The sequence below is a fragment of the Oryzias latipes genome, chromosome 21 (genome assembly GCF_053564925.1).
Source record: "Oryzias latipes strain Hd-rR chromosome 21, Olatipes_Hd-rR_3.1".
Classification (NCBI taxonomy): Eukaryota; Metazoa; Chordata; class Actinopteri; order Beloniformes; family Adrianichthyidae; genus Oryzias; species Oryzias latipes.
The window spans coordinates 18,816,031-18,837,573 of NC_136257.1; the positions used below are offsets into that span (position 1 = coordinate 18,816,031).

General features: G+C 36.7%; 1 protein-coding gene across 40 annotated transcripts in view; it reads right to left on the minus strand.

Annotated features, from left to right (window-relative positions):
* Window positions 1-21,543, minus strand: part of tns1b (tensin 1b) — a 172,524-nt gene that overhangs the window by 97,624 nt on the left and 53,357 nt on the right. For 37 of the 40 annotated variants that reach the window (XM_078939393.1, XM_078939388.1, XM_078939394.1 and 34 more), the window contains exon 2: window positions 10,045-10,159. The exons of 2 other annotated variants lie outside the window; for them this stretch is intronic. In XM_078939393.1, the coding sequence (XP_078795519.1) occupies window positions 10,045-10,159 (115 nt within the window). Of the gene's footprint in view, window positions 1-88; window positions 109-10,044; window positions 10,160-21,543 lie in introns of those variants that run through there. One more of the 40 variants, XM_078939413.1, reaches the window with a different exon arrangement.

The following is a 21,543-nucleotide window of genomic DNA, read 5'->3' on the forward strand; positions in this document are numbered from 1 at the left end:
ATTTGCACAACAGCTGCTGCCTCAACTAAAGCTAAAAGCCCTGTTAGTGCTATGAATGTAAACCTGTAGATTGAATGTTCCAGTATACCCTGTTAGCTTCTCATCAGATAAGGTCAATCCTGTCCTTTTTCCTTCTGTGCACTTGTTTAAAAACAGTTATTATTTTCTGCCGCTTTACCTGTTTGTGTGTGTTAATCTGAAAACTGATATATAACTGATGTCATATTTTTAGCATTGTTCGAATTTAAACTGATCTGGTTTTCCAGTAAAAACTCTAGACTTGGACTGCCCAAGTGTCTCTTTGCATCAAATTTCAACAAAACTTTAAACAAAACTTTCATTTTCATTCTTATCTTTTCTTCTTTCCATTTGTATTTGGCTCACTTAACTATTTTTCTGCTCTTCCTGACAGTCATCCTGTGCAAATAATTCAACATCCTGTCTTTAGTCTTTAGAAGTGAGAAGCTGTAAAAGACCCACTCAAATGAAAGTTGTTATTAACACTTTCTTGTGGCAATTTTCTGTTGATGGAATACTTGTATAAAATGAAATAAGCTTAAAATTGTATTTCTGAATATTTCTTTATTTAAATCGTGAATCAGAAGCAGACAAAAAAATGCAATTTGAAAAAGATTGTTTTGTTACTACAGAACAAACTACAATCAGCAGACCACAAGCTCTCTTCTCCGCTCCATTCTGGTGCATTCAATTGTAGATGATTAGATCCATGTTCAACTTTTGGATCAAAACGGTACAGCTGGATAGCTCCAATATTTCTAGACATTTTTTTAATGTTAGGCTGGGATTTTGGGGGGCTGTGAGCTAGCGGGAGAGCACGTAAACAGAGAGCTCTCAGCAATGAGGAGGGGAAGGGGGGATGGGGTTGTCAAAAGGCCCGCCGACAACTCAGTTTTTTAAGAACTTCTGCCCCTCTGCAGAAACTATGTCCTGGAAAATGACCCTGTTTTTTTATTTAGGCCGAACAGAGCACAATTACATTTAAAAGACCACTGGGAAGGAGTTTACAATAGATCAAAAGATGATCAGAGTGCGTCTATAAGGCTGAAAGCACTTATTATTTTTGTTTGTTAGTTTTTTAATCCCAACTGTAAAATCTAAGCATGAAAGAAAAAAAATGACTTAAAATCAGGTAAATATGGCATTAATATAACAGTGGTCAGGTCTTCAAATTTTTATGTATAAAATGACACTTTTAATTTTTATATAATACAGCTACATAATAAAGGAGTTTGCAGATTTACGGCAAACTCCGGCATGAATACCTGCTTTTTGGTGAAAAACAAATAACCTAATATAACATAATAATATAATATAATAATGTAATAATAATAACCTAAAGAAATAACATTTTTACTCATTTTGAAAAATGTTTTTAGCTGGCCTTTATTCTTTGGATTATTTTTGTGTCTTATCCAAAAAAAAAAATGCCATTATTTATTTGAAGAGTAATGTAAATAACTAAGTTAAAAATAAAACTTTCACCATGTCTGTTTTCATTAGAGTTAAAGCTATTTTACCTGGAAAGTGATTTAATACTTCAAAGAACAAAGGAAATTAAATGTGATTAAGGAATTTATTTATCAAGGAACTTTAACTTAACTTTTTTGTAGTTTCTTTTCTTTGGTCAAGTCCTCTATGTGGACTCCCAGCGCGTCCACAAATACGGGTCAAAAGAGGAGAGAGCACCTGGACCAGCAATTCATAAATTGTTAAATCCTCTCAGAGGACTGAGAATAAAAACACAGCTCGGTGAGCTGAGAGGTATAGGCTTTCCAAATAAAGGAGATGACTGTTTGCTTTTCCTGGAAGGCTTTAAACCTTATGTAATGTATTATTCTTCCTGTCTTGAATCAGACTTTTCAAAGCACTTGTATTGTCTACTTAAAAAAACTTGATAAGAATTGATAAAAATGTGGACACGGAACAGTCTGGACACTACAGGAAACAAAAGATTATTTTTTTTCTGCAATCCAAAGTTCTTTCTGTTAACTATTTCTAACCTTTTATTCTTTAACTTTAACCTATAAAGAGGGGTCAATGTTTGCAAACATTTCTTGAATACATAATTACAGTGCAAAATATCATATTCAGGTGATTAAACCCTATGGGGTCTTATCAGAACCCATATAAACTGAGTTAAATGAGTGACCAAGTTATGAGTGAAAAACAAATACAACCAAACTACACAGACTGAGTATATCCCTAATGTCAGATTGATTATAAAATAAGCACAGATGGAGACAGGAGGAAGATCAGCTCCAAAGAAGGGTAAAAGAAGACAACTGAACTGCTAATTTGTCTATAAAACAACAATAACAACAATAATAACTTTAAAAAACCTAATTTTAATATATTAGAGTAATAAAGATAAAGATGTTAAACTAAACGATGTCCAACTAAAATATGGAGGAAGTCTGCAACTGTAAACCAACCATTAATTTACAAACTTTTAAAATCTGTAAAATAAAGTTTTTTTTCTCAAAAATGTGTTATTGACACCAAAACCACACACACAAAAAGATAAATTAAAGACTTCAACTGAAATGTATTAAAAGCTTTGCATCAAATAACTTATAAAGAAGAATAAACAAGACAGACGTAATGAGAGACGTAAGTCACTCGGATTGCTTTTGTGTGTGTCTGGAATACAAGTGATAGGTGGCGAAGTCATCAGCATCACATCCTCCCCCAGTCTGAGACCTGGGATAAAAACATTACAGTGAGAGAAGCTGGACTTCCATATTGGGTGTGAAAGAGTAGCGCCTCCACCTCGGGTTAGGCTTTACCTTTTTTAGGAAGGCCAAGCTTCAGGGAATAAACAGAACGGTGGAGGGAAAGGGAGGAGGAGGAGGAGGGGGCAAAGAGTTGTGGAGTGATGAAGAGGAATAGAAGACGAGGAAGATGTGAGCTGGGAAGAGATTGGAAATAAAAGCCCATTTATATAGGTGGAATAAATATGAAAATGGGGGTAAAGACCACTTATTGCAAGCACAGCAGGAATGGAAGTAGGGGGCATCTGATTCCACCTTTGATATACCGTGCAGAGGTGGGGGCTGTGTGACTGAGGCTGGGTGACTTCCTTCCTCTGGTCCCTTGGAATGAGCTTAAGCTCCCACCGGGCTGGGCTGGACCCCTTTAGAAAGTCGAATACAATCAGAGGGCAGGGCCTGGGCAATTTCCTCTTCCTCCGTCCGCCACACTCTCTCCATCCTTGTTCGCTCGGTTCACGCACGGGCCCGAACACGTGAGCAAAAACATGTGCCATCCAGTGAACAAACACACGCCCGTCTTTCACATAGATTTCATCCACTGAAGAGGAGCAAGGAAACATTGTTTTGTTGTTTTAAACGCTTGAAATGATGTGGTCCATTTCATCGTTTCTCCCCTGACACATCCTCTGTGGACAATGTTGTTTGACAGTCATGGTTTTCCAGGCTATAAGTAATCTAAAACCTGCCAAACCCCACAAAGAAAAAAAAACAAAACACTCAAAGAGTTACTCTAATGAAATTGCCCCTAAACCTGCACAAATGATCTCCACCTGCACAAAGCACTTTTTGTCAGCAAATTCTGGATCAAAATCGTTCAATGGGGTGGGGAACTGCCCAATCTGACAACACTGTCTTGGGGTAACCAATGACAATCAGGGAAAAAGATGATAAAACATATTCACAGGTGTCTGTAATTTTTCCCACACTTCTGTTTTTTTCCATCTCTTTGTACAGCAGCATTAACGCTTATAGGGTTCAGCACACAAGGCTTTCTTCTCCATCATTTGAGTCATGCAGGGATGTCATCGTTCAGCCCACGCGTTTTTCGCCCTTCAACACAAATCCCAACCAGGGCTGGGTTTCTGTGGGTAAAGCCCCACCTTCATTCAGCTTTTCCTAACATGGCAAATCCTCCACAAGAGCCGCATGGGTTTGAGGAGATTCCAGATGAAAACTCTCATGGAACTGTTTGCACACTCAGACCTGTGTCATCTGTTTGCATCTGCCTGGAAAAACATCACTTCTGTTCGCTTCTGTTTATTGTTCAGTCTGATTGTGTGTGTGTGTCTGTAGCTGTGGAGCCAGCTTGTTGAAACAGGTGTTTCCTGTGACACAAAGGGGGTAGCTACAAACATGCGCATTTGCACATACATTAGAATACAACAAACCCCTCTGACAGTAGAATTCGAATCTGCCCAAGTTCAGGTTTGGGTTTGCGTGGAGTTGCCCAGAAATACTGCATCAGATGTTTTGCACGTGGACTGAGGTCAAGCATGGAAAACAAGCAGCTCTACTGACACCTGGTGGTTGCAAAGGTTCACATTTTTGTCATGCAAGGATGTACTTTTAGATTCTTGCGGGTTTGCCATGAAAAATAAAATGTAAAAATTAAAATAAATTACTTAATATTTCTGTCATAATGTATGCAGTTACGTTTTGCTGTGCTAGGCAATATTTTTATGTCTTCTTCCTAGAATGTACTAGACTTTTTGTTTTGTTTTTTACATTTAAAAAGAAATGTGTGTAAAAATGTGCAAAACATCTTTGCATAGAAAAATGTCAACATTTCTAAATGTATCAGAAAAGAAAAGGAAAAGAGAGGTAGAAACCAGATGTTGGTAGCTAGAGGTTGTAAATATGTTTACTGAAAAATAATAAAGTAGAAATATTCATTTTAAAAGTTGCTAAAGTAGAAAAAAGTAATTGGTAAGAAAAACAGTTTATGTACAGACTAACCGTTTAAGGGTAGACTCCAATATTCATATAAAACCTATTAAATAAGACAATTAAATAAGACAAATTACATGTGTTTCTCAAATTAAAATACCATTTTTGACTATTTTTTTTATCCATATTTAAACTAACTTTTTAAATACCGTAGACTTTCTGACAACAAAAGTGTTATTTCTAAAATGTAATTTAAATAGGAAAAATTGTTGCTTACTATTGGTATGTAAGACTAATATTTCTACAACACAAATTTACTAAAGCAAAGATTTAAAAAAGGAAATACAGCAAAACCACCTCCAGGATCAACATTTTTCAAAAAAGGTTGAAAAAAAGGTAAACTAATGACTAAAAGAAGAATATATGTATTTTGCAAACTGCTTTTACTTGTTTATAAATCACATTTGCATTAAATGTAAAAATAAATAAATGCAAATTAATTTTGAAAAACAAATAAGTAGTTCTAAAACAGTCTGTACAACTTTTGAAAAAGTTGGTCCAACTTTACGTGTTGCTGTTTTAAAATCCTACCAGCAGGTGGCAGTCTTGCTGCAAGAACTGTTCAGGTGATTCCTTACCAGAAATGTTTCCTCTTTAGACTAACATGCTTCCCATTTAAGTAAATTTAAAAGAAAAAAAGCCTTAAAGCACTTGTTGAATTAGGCACATAAACTTCTTTATAGTTTGAAACTTCTACTTATATTAGTTGCTTTTTCAAAGTTTTCTGATAAGTAAAAATTGTATGTCTCCAAAACATCATCCACAGCAATCCAATGGTCTTTTATCTACTCACCAAATTGAATTTTAAGCAAGCATCCACAAAGAATTGTGGCTATTTTTTATTAGAAAATAAAACGTCTCCTTATTTAGTTTAATTCTGGACAAAGACGTTACTGCCAGAACACGTTTTCATGCTGTAAGAATGTTTAAACCTTCATGTCAATTATTGTCAACTCTTTCTTTCTTCTGTATGTTTTCCCCTTTTTGAGATTTGCTGCATACCACCAGCCTGAGCTAAGCGGTCCAGAACAGAGCCGTGATAATCTTCACTCTCTCTCTGTAAGTCACACACCTGCTATTGTGGAGTGTCTCTGGCAGACTTTGAAGATCACAGGACAAAGAACTCCAACCCTCATGTAATGAAAGAATCTCTAAACCTTTGTAGTTTGACTTAAAACATGGCTCTCTGTTATTTTTATAGCCTTATTATTATAATTTTTAGGTGAAGGGGGTCTTTACTGTTGAGTACTAAATAAGAGGAAAAGCAGAAGGATTTTTACCTTCACCTCAGAGCCAATTTTTACTAAACCAAAAACATGTGCTCATGTTTTTTTCTACTATATTGACCTTTTTTTTACTTTTCTCTTTAAGGGCACATCAGTGCTCTGTGTGCTCCATTGTTCTGGCCTTGTCTGCAAACTGTCCTACATAGAAATGAAAGCCAGCCCCTACCCTGAGGGCCCGTTCTCCAAAAATACACAACCACAGGGAGGACTGTTTTTTTTGTGGAAAACTGCAGTCCCGACCTGCGTCAACAGGCTTTTGTCAAAGAAACACCTTGTATCCTGGCAACTGTTAAAGAGAGAGGAAGTTCAAGGGCTCCTGTCATTATAGGAGCATGTGACCAGAGAATGTTAGTAAACAAGAGCGAGGGAAGGGAGAGGTTACAGGAGGGAATCGTACTAGGATCCTGTCTCATTCATGATGTAAGGGTTTATTCATTAAAAATGAAATTACTTGATCAAAAAATTTGTTTGGTTTTTTTTTGCACAAAAAGAAGTAGTGCATCAGGGAGTGAAAGAATATGTAAGTAAAGTGCAAAATCTAAGTTAAAGATGTAACCAAAAACTTTTGTTTTTACTTCTTTTGTTTTACTACTTTTTACTACTTTTGAGTTTTATCAAAAGGATTTCTTACAGTTATCACAAATCTTAACAAATTCCTTCTTTTTTTTTTGTTGTATTTTTTACTTTTTGGTTTAAAAAAAATAGACAATTTTTCTTGTTAGCCCACCTTCAGCCTGTTTCCCAATCCCCTCAGTGATAATAGAGTTTATACTCATGAAGATTAAATTATTACAAGCAGATGAAATATCACTATTCTTTTCAGTAGGTGTCATAAAATGAACTAAATGTAAAAAAATGTGTTTTTCTATGAAGGCCTAGGCAAACCTACCACTTACAAATAAACTTACCGAAACTAAATATCGGTCATGCCCTGCTAATGCAATGATAACATCAGGTGTGAAAGGAAACATCTCTGTGATGAAGTTTGGACAATGTCTGTATTCTACCAATAGTGGTTCCTAACCTTAGTTTTAGCGGTGTAACAGTTTATTAACTTAATAGAGGAATTGCGATCCAATCAGATCGATCTGTCTGAATCAAGTGGATAATCGAATTAAACTATGCTTTATAAAATCGCTTCAAAATAAAATCAATTAATTTTATTCATATTGGTATATTTATTTCAAAATAATGTAAAAACAACAAAATGAACACAGCGGGTAACACTTGTGATGGCAACAAAAAGTTGTGACAAGCCATTACAGTTTAATGTGTGTAAACACTTTGGGTTCCTCAAAGACGTGACCCTGTATTGAGGTTGAATGTTGTTATAATGTTCCATTTGGATTATTTTGATGTGGAAAAACAACAGTGGGCTGAACTTTATGAAACTAAAATGTGAATGGATTTGCCATTAATTCTTGTTTATTTGTACACATATGTAATTTATACTTGATTATCTTGCAAGAAAAACAAGAAATCTGGAAAACTTCACCTGCGCTGTTCAGTACAGGTATGTATTACTGAGTCACACTGGTTACATTTTTGGCAAAAGATGTCTGAGATCAGGGGTGCTCCTTACGTCGAACAATGTGACGGTAGACATCCCCACACACACACACACACCTTTTAGGCTTAATCTATTTAGTAGAAGTTGTCAGCTTTGAACTTGAATTAAGTGACTTTGGTGCATAATTCCAGGCCATGATTAATTTAGCATTTTACTCAAAAAATATTGTCTAAGTATTGATAGATCTATAGGTAGATCCTTTGGAGCACGTCTCCTCAAAAGTAGCTTTTGCACGCCAAAAAAGTGTGGGTACCCCTGTCCTAGATCAATTTAAGGTCAGTGAATGGGATTGGCAGGGCTAACAGATATGAGCCGACAGTGCAGCCAACAGTGGAGCAGAATGGATTAGAATGAGGAAGAGCAGAGAGCAGAGCTGGAGTTAATGGCATTAATCAGCTGTTTGTCCTTCAGGTGGCTTAAGTCTAGAGACTGTAACAAAGGGCTCCCTGCATCAAGCAGGACAGACAAAGAAGTGGAAGAAGAAAATCACATTTCTGAGTGTCTTAAATAAATGCATGCAGTTGAAAAGATCCTTAGACTAACAATGGTGTTCATACATTTTTTAAAACATAGCCTATCTGTTAAATAAATGTTAACACTAGAATAAACTGAAACACACTGCATTCATATTTTTAGTTACTTTTGTAGGTTTGCATTTTTATGCAGATGTATGGCTTTTAAAATATTGTTCTATTACTAAAGTATTATTACTTTTTATTCATTCCTATTGTTATTCCTAAATGGTTAGTAAGGTTTGCTTTATTAATCATTTAGAACAAAGTTGCTCTCTTTGCAGAGCATTTTCATCGTAAATCTTGTGTGAGAGAACCATGATACATCTGGGGAGGGAAAATTACACTGAAGTAAATTAAATCAGCATATAGTGCAGTGCAGTCTTGTCATGACAGCTTACTTTTTCTACAAATCACTTCCAAAAGACGGTTCCACTTGCTGAGCCGAGCAGTTTATGACACTACCTAAGAGACTGTGTGGTTTCACTGCTGCAGATCATTTAGGAAGACCATCACTGACAGCAGCAGCCACACAAACAACATTTAAAGATTTGAATATATCAAGGATGAGGTAGTGCAATTTTTATGTGTTTTTACAGCATTAGCTAAAACAAATCGTGCTTTATGGAATAGGCAGTAAGCTAAACAGTAGGTTTAAATTAGAACATAAGAGAGCAGATTCCTTCATCTGTGAGAAACTAATACCACTCTACCACAATACCTAAGTTATGTGTTTGTATTTTGTTCTTTTTCTACGGACTTTATCATGGAAATCACATCATCAAGAATAAAAAGCAACGAAAAATGGCACAAATACGAATATTCTCCTATTTACAATGTGAAAGGGATTCTCTTCTTTTCTGAGAGAAAAACAGCCTGTACCATGTGTACCATGTTTAAAGAGTGACACACCGCTTTGTTGTACCAAAACCACACATCCATCCATTTCCGCATGGTTTCTTTTGATATTATCTGTCTGGAAACAGACATTTCCACAACAATGTGATGAGCCTAGATTACTGAAATCATATCCGATCAAATTTCGTTGAACCCTTTAAAATAGGTTAAAATACTTTTTTATTTTTAAATAACAGTGTTATAATCTATTTTGGAATCTCAGTTGCTTTTCTACGATTGTTTAACGGTTTAGATCAGACCTCGGACCTAAGGACCCAAAGTTCCACCTGCACCGGATCAAAAGAACAATGCAAGTACAAAGTACTGGTAAACATGAGAACTTTACCTCTGATTTAACATTTTATTGAAACCAAACAGAAAAGGGGCCTCATTTTCATCTTTTATTCTCTGTGGTTCCTAACAACATTTATGACAGTATGTCCCTCAAGAGTTACCCATAAATCCTTTCCAATAAACACCATTAAGGAAATTGAGAAGCTGTTAACCTTTAACCTTCTTAGAGAATCTTTTGCCCTCCTCTATCACTTAAATGAATAAAGGCCATCACTAAGCTGACACCAGGCTGACTTTGATGACCTCCTATTTAGAACGCTGATGGATGTTGTAACAGATATTGCTTTCATTGCCCTAGTGGTTATTTTGAGAATCCTTCTGCTGCTTTGAACTATATGAGGAAATACAAGTGAGCAGTGTTTGGAGAGTGAATCTATTTCCTAGTTTCAAAGTGTCTTTTGACAGATCAAATTCTGACAGTAAATGCATCATGTAAGCGTTTCTATCAGTGGATAAATTATATATTTAAATAAATGGTCCTGCTGAGAATCCCTTTATAAAATAATGATGATCAGGCTATAAGATTACTAACAACACTCATTTTATTAGTTTGATCAGAGCAAATGCAACACAGTAAGATAATCCAGTAATGCTCAGACAATAGGTATTTGCAATAAACAACTTCAAGTCTATATAAAAACGTAGCTAGGCTAAGAAGTTACACCCTAAATATCGGTCTCAGTTACCTCTGCAGATGAGTCCATCCTGGATGATAGTTTGTTTGCAGACACTGCACTGCTTGGACTTCTTGAAAGTCTTCAGCCGGAACGTGTGGGAATGAAGAGCCTCCAACTCCTCTGGCTGCAGGCGGGAAGTCAAAAACAAAAGCATTGCTTTGTTAGGACGCTGCTATCAGTTCAGACGAATGAGGAAAAAATCATCCACGGCTAAATATGTCTGCACAAAACGCAACACGTTTTACACATCCAACCATTCAGGATTCTCAGGATTCAGATCTCACTGACAATTGTCAGTTTTGTTCCATTTCACAGGTTTATAATTTGATTTCAAACTTAATTTTAATTGGTTCATTTCCATTCCAAAAGCAGCTTTGCCTGTTTATATTTAACATTTTACTAAAATAGTTTTTTGAATTTTACAAAGAGAGAAGCTTTTTTTTTTACTTCAGAAATACAAAAAACTGAAATTAAAAAAAATAGATGTCATGATCACGTGTTGTAAATAAATATTTAAATTGAATAAAATCTTGATTTTTTACTATTTTAATCCTATTTCCAATCTACCCAATGAGAACTGTTTCCTCTTTATCAGGTAGACATATCATTTCATTTTCCCAGCAAGAGAGAGCAAGAGTCTTTAAACACCAAAAACTTTTCTTTTCATCCTTATCTGCAGCTCCAGGTTAGCTAGCAAATTTCATCACTGTTACACTGAAACCCACTAAGAAATGATTAGCATAACCCTGCAGAATCCAATAAATAAAAAACATGGTCCTTCATAAACAAAATAATCCAAAAGAAAAAAGGGTTTTGTTTTGTCAAGGAGTGGAAGAATCCAATATTTGTCATATCTGTAAAAATGTTTTTGTTTCAGGTAAATAAAAGACAAAAATTAATGTATATATAGTTCCAGGAGCCTACTTGTTTTTTTTATTTCACCCAGTGTGGGTGTCATGTGATGCCTTTGGTGACTTCCACACTTCACAGGCGACAAAAGAATCTTACAAAACGTTCAACATAACCTATAAATAACCAAAAGAGCAAACAATTGACACAAAAAAAGGTTAAAATGTCTACTAGTCGAAAACACCTCACTTAGTAATTTTCATCGAGCAACAGATATAGGATTTAGTAAAACAGGAAGATCGATGGAAATAATAAATAGACCAACATAGAAGGTAAAAAAGTCCAGAACTGTAACCAATTTTCTTACAAACAAAAAGAAAAATAATTTTTTTTATTTAATCATTTAATTATTAATTGGTTTATTCTTATAAAATATTTACCTGTTATTTGTTTCGATAAGAGGAAACGTTAAACCATACAAACAGAAAGAGGGTTAGAAGGTAAAATTAAAGCATTAAAAAAAAAGAAGCCACAATCTTTTTAAATATTTTAGCTTGCACAAAAGACTTAAAATACTTATTACGCACAAACTTATGTTGTTCAAAAAATGTTTAGTCAGTTTACCTTTTTTTGCCCGCAGGCTCCATATTTTCTGTTATGCATCTGCAGCAGTAACTGATACACATGCTACTGCATAAATAAATAAATAAATCTCTCTGTATAGTCCTTGCTATAAACAAAAACACAGACTGCATGAGGTTATACAGACATGAGTCAGCATGGAGACTCCCAACTTTGTGATTCCTGTCTGGGTCAATCTTTAACTTTTTTTCCTTTTTTTTAAATTTCCAATCTTTATTTTGCATTATTTAGACATAATTCTAACATACGTTTAGCACTGAGATTCTAGAACTACAGGAACTAAAGAGTTCAAGCATATGAAAACAATACATACGTTCTATGGTAAAAGCTTTTAAATGTCACACAAAGACAACTAAAACCACTTATTATCTCCCAACTCCTAAACTAATCATAAGTAGAAATACTCATAACATTCTTTTAAATTATTGTACTGTTATGCTCCTTTACAATAGAATAGTAGAAGCCGCAAACATGTCCTGTTTTTTTAACTGTTATTTATTTCAATTGTTTTCTCATAAAGGCAAAGGTTTTGAGTTAATCACCACTAGGGCATGGTTCCAAATTCCAACACCCCTTTCTCCAAAGTCTAGAAGGTGTTTGGTTCCAGACAATAATAAACAAACCAATCAGGTCTTTCCATGCTTGATGCATTAGTAGATTATTCCAATCTACACTCATAAAAGAGCAAAATCCTGTCAGCCTAACAGATTACAGGGAAGGGAAAGTTTCCAAATAAATCTGTCAAAAAAATGAAGTTTTAGAATAGTTGGAAAAGTAATTTCAACATGTCTTATACTCCTGATTTTCTCAAATATAAAAACTTAATTGCATAGAAGAATATTCAAACCAACAGGTGCAACTTCTTTTGTTTATCAAAATCCAGCTCAATGTTTGTTTCAAACCACATGGCAACAGCAGGACAGCAGGCCTTTCGCTCATCTTCAAGATACGCCTTACTACCACATAACTGGATTAGCTTAATCTATTTAGGCTGAAATAATGACTATGCAGGATGCACTACACTGGCAACAGGGCTTTTCTTCGTAGGTGCGAGGTTCCAGGCTGGCGCGCACACGTAGTGCTATCCAAGAAACAGCAATGCCAAATCCCTGACTGGTTCTTGCAATCAGTGTTTGAATTCTACTATGGATATTTGAGAGACAGCAAAAGGGGAAAGAGTGGGTGTCTTTCAGTTCAAAAAAAAGTGACACTTTTACATAAAGGATATTTTTAACTCAAACAGCTTAGATGTTATCATGAAGAAGTCAGTAACAATGGCTGTATTAAGAAGTTTGTGGGAATGGAGGTTTGCTCCTGTTATTTAGTCTGTTTTATTTTACAGACCTTTTTAAAAAAATCATAAGTAGGTGCAAAAGTTTTTTTTTTTCTTTATTAAAATCCAATAAAACCAATAAATATAAGTACTAGTGTAAATCTAGAGTAGTTGTGTTTATATAAAAAAAAAATATATAAAGTTAAAAGATGTTTTCCTAATTCTAAACTGAATTCTTTCCATAATCAGAGGAATGATGACTTTATCAGTTTAATAATGCAACATTTACAAGTTATATTTAACTGTGAATAGTAAGCACTCTTATCCCTGGGTACCCAAGAGGATTATAGTGATGAAAAATACTAAAACACACAATGTCAAGTGTGAAATGATAAGTTTTATCTTCAAAATGCCTCTGTCTCTTTATGTTCTGTTTTCAGGCGTATTTGTTTTTCTCCTGTCACAGTCTCAACTGTTTTTATTTGATAATTATCAACAGCTGTCTTCATTCCAGTTAATTATATTCAGTGTCTTTAAGGGTGTAAAACTGGACACATTTGGTTTGCTTTAAGTGAACCAGAGTTCGTTTACCCCAATAATCCGGAACACATTTTTTTTACAGTCTGAATACACTCAAGCGGACCCTGGTCCTGGACCAGGAATCGCTCTTTGACCCATCTTTGGAGGTGGTCTCGATTAGTTTCCAATCGGACTCAGCTTCGGTTCACTCTGAGATTCCTGAGATTGATTACAAACTGTCCTCGGAGTGGAAACACTGAACCAAAACGACCACCGTAGCCAACATAAAGAGAGTAGAAATAAAGCAACAGATGAGCCGCAGACAAATGTAAAGCAGCAATTGTTGTGTTATCAAAGAGAAAAAAAGAGTCCAACTGCTTACTTGTTCGAACGTTTATTTTAACACTGCGGAAAACACATCTTGCATGCTTTTCTGTGTCTTTATACAAGGCACACGGGTGGCGCTGCTGTGATGTTATCCTAAAAGCTAAAAGCTTTCTCTTAAAAATAATGCCATAACACCACAACGATTGAGACAAAACAACTTGTTGAATGTGTTCGGATGAAAGCAGGCTCACCAAAACAACTTTTAGCGTGATACACATTGCTTCTCACTGGTTTCCTGACAATCTATATCTCATAAACTCTTAGCAGCATACCTTCATACCCGATTTCTCCTCATCACTGCAGTTGTTAGCATCCTCTGAGTTAAAGCATACACAGCACGTCTCCTTGACAGTAACCACCGTTCAGCATGCCTCCTCCGTATCAAAATAACAAGTAAAAAACTGGTAATCTAAACATAAAGTTTTAATAAGTTAACTGTCCTGATAAGGATTGTAAAGCGTAGCACGTCCATCTTTCTCTTTTCTCTTGTTGACCTGTCCTCACAGTTCCAGGTCAATGACTGAAGAGATCTTTAGTTACGTGTTTACAAGCTTTGCTCCGTAACAGAACGGTCCACTTGATGCCAGTCAAGATCAAAACGCAAGGATCAGTACTCGATCCAGAACAAAGGATATTTTATAGTCTGAATACACCTTAAGTCTCAAGTCATCTGTTTTGTCATGCTTTAGTTCCTCCATTAGTTCGTAGTTTTATCATGATTACATGTATTTATTAAATGGTTAGGTCACCACCACAAGTCTGGTCTGCATTTTGGGTCTTCCACCAACAATTCCTGCTATGTATGTTTTTCAAATCTGTTTTACTTTTACATATTTATTAAAACTTGTTTTATGTCATCCCTAGTGGTGGGCAAGTGAAGTTTCATAAAGCACTGAGACTTTCCAAACATTTGTGTAAAAAGAAAAGAAGAAAAAATGCACCCGTAACCCTTGTGGTATCCTAGGCACTTTAACATTGGGAGTTGGGTCATCTAGACCCACTAGACAGTGCGCTGAACCTTTTTTCTTCAATGATTTGTGATCTTCACTGGTTTCCATGGATTACATGAAATCCTTCCACCTTTATCAACCTTTGTCATGGTAGGGAGAACACTTCAATGTTAGGGTGGGGTCATCTAAGATAGCACAAGGGTTAAAGTGTTGGTTAAGAGTTCATTTCAAGATTTGAGCTTTATTTAAATACTGTACTAAAAGTCCCCCTGTTATGATGCATAATAATACACGTTATATAGCTTGTATGGTGGCAAACCACTCAAATCTGTCATATCTGTTAAGATGTTATTGGCTAAAAAAATGCATTGCAATACCATGAGACAGTGACACACCGAAGGACTATGAGACAATCAACAGCTTTGTTTAGAATGAAGCACGAAGCAAAATAGCGATGACTTTCAAAGCTTTGTTCGAAACTTTGATTAAGTCACTGAGTAATATAATCAAAGCTTGGAACGTCATTGATCGCGTGATCATCATTGACATTTTGATACAAGGTTAGACACACCGCTTCGAATCACTCCGCTTAAAGAAGAGCAACACAACCTTAGAAGCCTCTAAAATCATGAGCCCATCACTAGTAATCCCATGGAAGAAAATGGCTCTTAACGTAAACAAAATACAATCTTATCTTAATGGCATTTAAGTGATATTTCACATTTGCAACACATTTACCTTTTCCTCACTCTGTCCTTGACCCTAATGGTTGCATGCCTAATCTCCCCCTTATCATGATCTTATCTCCAACTTCCTTCTAAGTCTGACCTTAAACCAAGTCTTAAAAGTCACATCCACCTAAAATTTGTTTGAGAACACAGTAACATGTTAGCAAGAAGGTCCCTGTAAGGTAGTGTAATGTTGGTTTCTGGACCCCGCAATCTCCTAAAGATAAGACCACAAATACGCTCACTTCAAAAACCGCCATGCTTCTCTGAGCTTCCCCCTCCCAACACCCCAACCCAGTGCCTCAGGTCGGCTGATCAGCTACTCGTGGAGGTAACACAGTCCAAGACCAAGCTCAGAGGTCTGAGCGTTTTCAATATGTGCACTGAAAATGTGGAATGAGTTACCACTGCGCATTCGGCAGGCATCCTCACTGTCCATTTTAAAAAACATTCTGACACAGCATGAGACTCTGCCCTGCTAAAGCTTTTTATTATTTTAATTTCTCTTGCTTTTATTAGTGTTCTTGTTTTACTATTGTATTCATTTTATTTTTGACTATCTTACTTTTAAATTGTTTTTACTTTTAAATTTTTGTTTTAGAGGATTTTACTGCACAACGCCTTGTTTGACTTTGGTTATGTTAAGGCGCCATAAATAAATACATTTTAACTTTAATAGTAGTAGGTTTAGGGGCTGTCATCTGGACTTAGTTTTTAAAGCCAGAAGACGTTTCACCTCTTTGTGACACAAAGCCTTTTGGATAAGAGGTGAAACGTCTTCTGACTTTAAAAACTAAGTCCAGATGACAGCCCCTAAACCTACTACTATGATGGAATCAACCTGGATGAATCAGAGTCTTCATAGACATATTTTAAGTATAACTAACTTTGTAAAACAAAAGTCAGTTCATTCTTCTACTTGGTAATTCTTTTAGCTTCTCCCTTTTCCCAGATTCTTTTTTTTTAACAATCAATAAAAGGTTTGATGGAAATGATGCCAACCAGAACTTGAATATGTAAAATTTCCTTCAATTTCAAGATTTCTTTCCCAGTGGCTCTGACTGCTCTGTTGTTCTTAACACAGAAAAAAAATAACTTTTTCCACCATAAGCTGATCATTTATTTAATTTTGCAACCTTACAAGAAATCTGTGCTCCAATCATTTAACTCCAAAAGACTATGTCAATACTGAGCAACATAATAGAATAGTCCCTTATGTGAGCTTCTATTGTCTCTGATTATTAAAATCCCCCCCTCAAAAAAAATGCACATAGTCTGTTGATTGTTTGGGTGGGTGGCTGGAGTGGATGAGAAGTCGATTGGGGAGACAGGGGTAACGAGTGGGGCAGTGGGGGTTGGGACCCCTTCCCAGGAATTGCAACTTTTTCTGTTTGTTTCAGAGCATTACAGCTTTACGCAAATGTTCCTCATCCTTCACATTCACATCACCCCGCGGAATCCAAAATGGGCCACCAAAAGAAAGGAAATGGTTTCAGACAGGCAGCAGAGACCCCGAAAGCTGGGGGGTCAGGGTATACACGTACCCCCCTCAGTTCAGGCATTACAGCTCCTGGGAAAAGATTCCTGTTCCCTTAGAGACGCACGCATAATCTCCGGTCTAGTACTCATTAGCACACATGGGCAAAACAGCCACTCTTGTGCATAGTACTGTGCAAACACATACACACACACACACACACAGATGAACTCATTCTTAGATTTTGTGCATGTACACAGACTGACTAACACACAAACACACATTTGCATCCCCAACAATCCCTCCCACAAGCCACTCCACTTTGAAACTTTTTCCCACTGTTATAAAGCCTCAGAAAGAGAAATATCTCTAACTGGCATACATTCTTTAGTGCATTTGTAACAAAAAGAAAATTTGTGGATAGTTGCAGAATTTTTTTTATTTTTTTCTTGCAAAACAACATATCCAATGTTAGATATTGTTGTCTGTCCTGTTTGGAATTTTTGTTGTCTTAATTAAATCCATCTTGCGCACATTTTTTATGGACACAAAGGTCTGTTTGCACAATTGACATACTTCAGACAAATTTACTATGCTGTATAAGAAGCTTGTTTTTGTAGCTTTACAACTAAACTGAGTTATATATTGTTTTGATTAGTTAAAGCCAATTGCCATTGCTATGATTTGCAAACATGGCTTTAGGTAGAAAATTAAACACCATTTTTAAGAAGGATTTTTACACTATTAGTGTTTCAGGAGTGTGTTGTGCAGCAGTGACATTTCTATTGTGCATGTACAGTCTATATATAAATCATGCATATTACTGCAGCTATCACTTAATTTATAAATTATTTACAATTTGAAAAAATGCAGTTTTGGCTTAAATTTTTTTTAAAAACAGAATATTTTACATCCTTTATTTTTTGGGGGTCAAATTTGCCTAAACAACCTCTAAATGTGCTGCTTTGTTCTCTCTGCAAGAGCCAAAGTGTGTCACCCATGCAGAAACACATTCGTGCAAAATTTGTGTGCAAAAATGACCAAATTCAGTGAATCATTAAGGCAGAATTAAAATTTATGGTGTGCTCTTTTAGCCATAGATGTTTATGCAAACTAAGTTTTTGTAACTGTTTATTAGCTGAAGTCAGACACAGATGGTGTTGATGGAGATTTTATCAAGTTCAGCGTTTAGCTCAAACAAATATCCCCAGTAGCAACTCATAGCTCACTGTGCTTCATATTATAATTCAGCTTTATATGGAATTCAGGTACAATAAAATGTGGTTTACTGAAACTAATCTTGAAAACCAAACAAGGGAAGAAAAGAGCAAAGGTGCAATATATGAATGTATTACATAATATAAAATCCCTTTCTTTTTCAGAAGACTACAGTTATGTATGTTTGCAAAAACCCTCTTACTTACTTCACCTTTCAGCATATCCCTTTAGGGGTCGCCAAAGCAAATTAAGTTTCACTGATTCACACAGGTGGTTCAGCAGAGATTTTCACCCTGGATGCCCTTCCTGACAAAACCCTGTATTTTATCCAGGCTGGGGACCGGTACAGGGAGACCCAGACTTGGGCTTCTTTGTGGCTACACAGTCAGGCAACATGCCAAATATCTTGCCAAGGACCCACACTGGATGAAGCTCATCAAGCTCCCTGGGGGGGCGCGAGTCACCTGGTGTGACAAGGCTGGGAGGGGAGGGGGGTGGGGACAAATGTCACGAATCTTTTTCGCTGCTGAACATAAGCAAACCGCACTTCTGAACTGCATATCCACTGGTCTTACGTCACTTACATTAACCTAATCCTAACCGTGACATTTGAAGGCGTAATTATTGTTGTTAATGGCAGTTTTAACGTCTTAAAAGAATGGTAATGCCGCCCAGACATTAACGGTATTGCCTCCGCGCTCCAGAGTTTGAGAACATACAAAGTGAATGATTTCATGTATTTATTTATACTTTGTTTATAGGATCATTCACTTTGTACATGTCTTCTCTGCGAGAACCCTTTCTCAAATATTTCCCAGACAATAGTGCTCAATAGTACGACAGAGTTTTAGGGCCACAAAAAAAGTAAGTAAAATTACGAGAGAAAAAAATGGTAAATTTATGAGAAAAAAAATTGTAGATTTACAAGATTAAAGTTGAAGCATTCAGAGCAGCAGCAAGTGAACGTCACGCAGCAGCAGAGCAGACCGACTAAACTAACTTGAACAGGTTAGCTGAATGTTTATTGATAACGTTACAAATGTTATTAATGTTTTATTTATCGATTGGATCACTGCTTGCAGGATCTCTGCAGCCCGTCGATGAAGACATCAGTATCCATGCAGCTGTCCACTTCAATTCTAGCCTCCTCCACCAGAGACAAGATCTCTACGTGTGATGCTTCCGTCTGAGGAGGTGCACTTTTTGGCATTTTCAACATTCTAATGCTAAAATAACAGACTATTTTCATTCATCTTTGTTGTTTTATGTTGAAACGGGACATTTCATCTGGAGGAGGGGGCGTATGTAACACTGTTTACTTTCCGCATTGGTGTTCTGCACATGACAGGCTATTGACGTAAGGTGACAAATGGACTTCTGGGTATGTGAATGAAAAGGGCTGAATAAATTAGCAGTCCTCTACACCCAAACGTGTCTCTGAGCTCCTTATTTTACATATGAAACTCAGCTTTACCGACACTGAACCCCAGAAAGCCAGCAACACTAACAATAATTTAATTTTGAGTCGCCAAAAGGTTCAGAAGTTTTTGTTTTTGAAACCAATCCGGTAATAAAGCTTTAAAAATGCTCCACATCTTTCATCTTAAAGTTGAACGTTGAAAGATGAATTTCAACTTTTTTTCCTGTAAGTGAGGCACAAACAAAAAAAATAATGCTCCAGAATGTTTTTCTCACCGTGGCCCTAGAACGCAGAGATCCAATAACCCTTGTGCTATCCTAGGCACTTTACCATTGGGAGTTGGGTCATCTAGACCCACTAGACAGTGCACTGAACCTTTTTTCTTCAATGATTTGTGAACCTCACTGGTTTCCATGGATTACATGAAATCTTTCCACCTTTATCCACCTTTGCCATGGTAGGGAGAACACATCAATGTAAGGGTGGCGTCATCTAAGATAGCACAAGGGTTAAAAGCAGCAGCACCTGCTGATTTGAGCTCTGCTGAGGAGGATCAGTTCATTGAAATCACGTCAGACTCCACCCTGAGGAAGAGGTGTACAGCACAGACACTTCCTGAATTCTGGCTGGGTGTGGAGAGGGAGCATCCACTCATGGAATAGAAGGCTGTGGGCATTCTCCTTCCATTCTACGTCCTATCTTTGTGAGATCTGCTTTTCTGCTGTTGCCCCTTTAAAATCAAAGAACAGAGCTCGGCTCAATATTGAGCACAACTTGAGAGTTGCAGAAACAAACCTACAACCTCATTTTGAAAAGATGTGTAGCACAAAGCAGGCACATTGCAGCCATTAACACAACTTTTTGTTTCTTTTTGCACATAGATTCAATGTTAATGTTCTTACAAAGCAAATGATCCTTTTTTTCTAGTCTCTAGCAGCAGGAATGCTTATTTTGATATGGTATTAAAGTCTAACATATTTGGCTTATTTTGTCCCAGTTTTTTCGCGGTGTGTGTGTGTGGGGGGGGGGGGGGTGAACATTTTTCCTCCACCTAAGGGGAGACCAAAAAAGTTTGAGAACCATCTTTATGTAAAATTGGTGTCAAAATGTCAAATTGTTTCTTTCTTGGTCTTTGGTTCAAAGTGATTAATCACAATATCCAGATAGACTTCACTGCACTGTATTAGGTAATCTGTGGAGACAAATTTATCCTTGACTATGCTTGGCAACACACATTCCACCTGAAAAACGTAATGAAATGCTGTTTTTTTTTTCCTTTTTAAGCCAAAGTAACTCTTCAGATTTGTGACTCATGCAGTTATCACTTGTTGGCTGGTCGGCGAGGAACCAGATGCAAGGAAAGGCTCAGATAGGAGTCAAAAAGTCTAATGATTTAATGAAAAAAGAAACCCAGGCAAAAATGCAAAACCAAAGAACAAAGCCAAGCTGAGAAACACAGTTTAGAATACAAAACGACCCAACATTGAACACAGAAAGCAGTTAACTTAAATAGGGGAGCAAACTAAATCAGCAAAGTGCAGACACACGCAAACTCTTCCAAAGAGATCAGGTGAGGGTAAGGATCAACACAACAAGTGATCTACCCACGGACTTGAGAAGTAAGCCGCAGACGCAAAGGCTAACGCGGCGTTAAAGAGGATGCTGAGGAAGCGTGCGGCAGCGGCTCAGGAAAAAAGGAAATCGCCCACCTCTGCCTTCATTGATTCGTAGCAACGTGTGTGCACTGTCAAGAAAGGTTGATGAACTAAGGATTAACAGTCGGCATTTATATGAAAACAGGGAGTCATGTATGATTGTGCTGACGGAAACTTGGCTCAGAGAGGAGACACCTGACAGCTACATCCAACTAGATGGATTTACCTGCGTGAGAGCAGACAGAGAACTATCTTCTGGCAAATCCAAAGGTGGCGGAATCTGCATATATGTCTGGAATGAAGGGTGTAGCTAAATCACAGTGTGAGATAAGACCAGACTTGGAAATGTTGTCCATCTCGTTACACCCATTTTATTTACCAAGAGAGTTT